Source organism: Pundamilia nyererei, unplaced genomic scaffold (genome assembly GCF_000239375.1).
Source record: "Pundamilia nyererei isolate P.nyererei 1_Seehausen unplaced genomic scaffold, PunNye1.0 scaffold00023, whole genome shotgun sequence".
NCBI classification, from domain to species: Eukaryota; Metazoa; Chordata; class Actinopteri; order Cichliformes; family Cichlidae; genus Pundamilia; species Pundamilia nyererei.
Window position 1 is genome coordinate 2,061,329 of NW_005187424.1, and position 910 is coordinate 2,062,238.

The window sequence follows — 910 nt, forward strand, 5'->3', positions numbered from 1 at the left end:
AGCCTTCAAAGGAAAAGCTCCTATTGGAAAATGTTTACATTAAGATTAAAGAAGATTACGTGGAATTGAAGGTGCAGTGCTTGGACCCACGTCTATAGGGTACAGACTGAAACCTACACAGGGGGATGCTTCAAAAAGCATGCAAAGCACCGCATAGAACCAATACGCAACCACCAGTCCAGTCGATATATTCTATAACCAGGACACTGCTACTGGAAATAAACTCCAAATAAACCACATCTACTTACATCACGAGATAAACTGGAAAATGTTTTGTGTGTGATCTATAGAGATCCATACATGCTTAATCAACTTACATCAGTGAGAGCAGTGAAGACATCGCTGATCTTTCTCACGGGGTGGTACGTGAATGTGATGAAGGGGAAGTCGGTGGCGAAGGGGTTCCACCTGGAGGTAAAGGAAGGCTCTCTCAGCCGGTCCCAGAAGACTCGCACCCCTTCTCCGTTTCTCCTGAAAACGCACCAAAACGCAAAACATGAAAAAGTGTTCTCCTCTGCCAGTGACAACCGACTGAACCTTCATCAGATGAGTGATAAAAGGGCTGCGTTCAAACAAACAAGTCCTTGTGTTATTTTGCGCTGGGAGCCATGCTTCGCTGCCTCACTGCACAAACAGAGACAGATACCATAGATGCTTACAGGTGACAATTACAGGTGACACTTAAAAAACACTGACTCATTTTTTTGCTTACAGGTTTTAACTGAGGTAAATAGTGTTAAAGTTCCTAATCAAGCCAAATGAACATTAACTGCATTCGGGCTGGGTAATACTGAATCGTGTCAGCCGTAGTGGTGTTTTTACTCAGCAATCGGTGGACCAGAACCCTCAGTCACACTTTCTCGATTACTCTTTTTCATAGGCACACAGCCCGAGGACAAAGTGAGAGAGA

General features: G+C 44.2%; 1 protein-coding gene across 2 annotated transcripts in view; it reads right to left on the bottom strand.

Annotated features, from left to right (window-relative positions):
* Window positions 1-275: 275 nt before the first annotated feature.
* tprg1 (tumor protein p63 regulated 1) overlaps window positions 276-910 on the bottom strand; it is a 21,398-nt gene continuing 20,763 nt past the window's right edge. For both annotated transcript variants that reach the window (XM_005727165.2, XM_005727164.2), the window contains exon 5: window positions 276-471. In XM_005727165.2, the coding sequence (XP_005727222.1) occupies window positions 309-471 (163 nt within the window). In that variant the 3' untranslated portion in view covers window positions 276-308. The remainder of the gene's footprint in view (window positions 472-910) is intronic.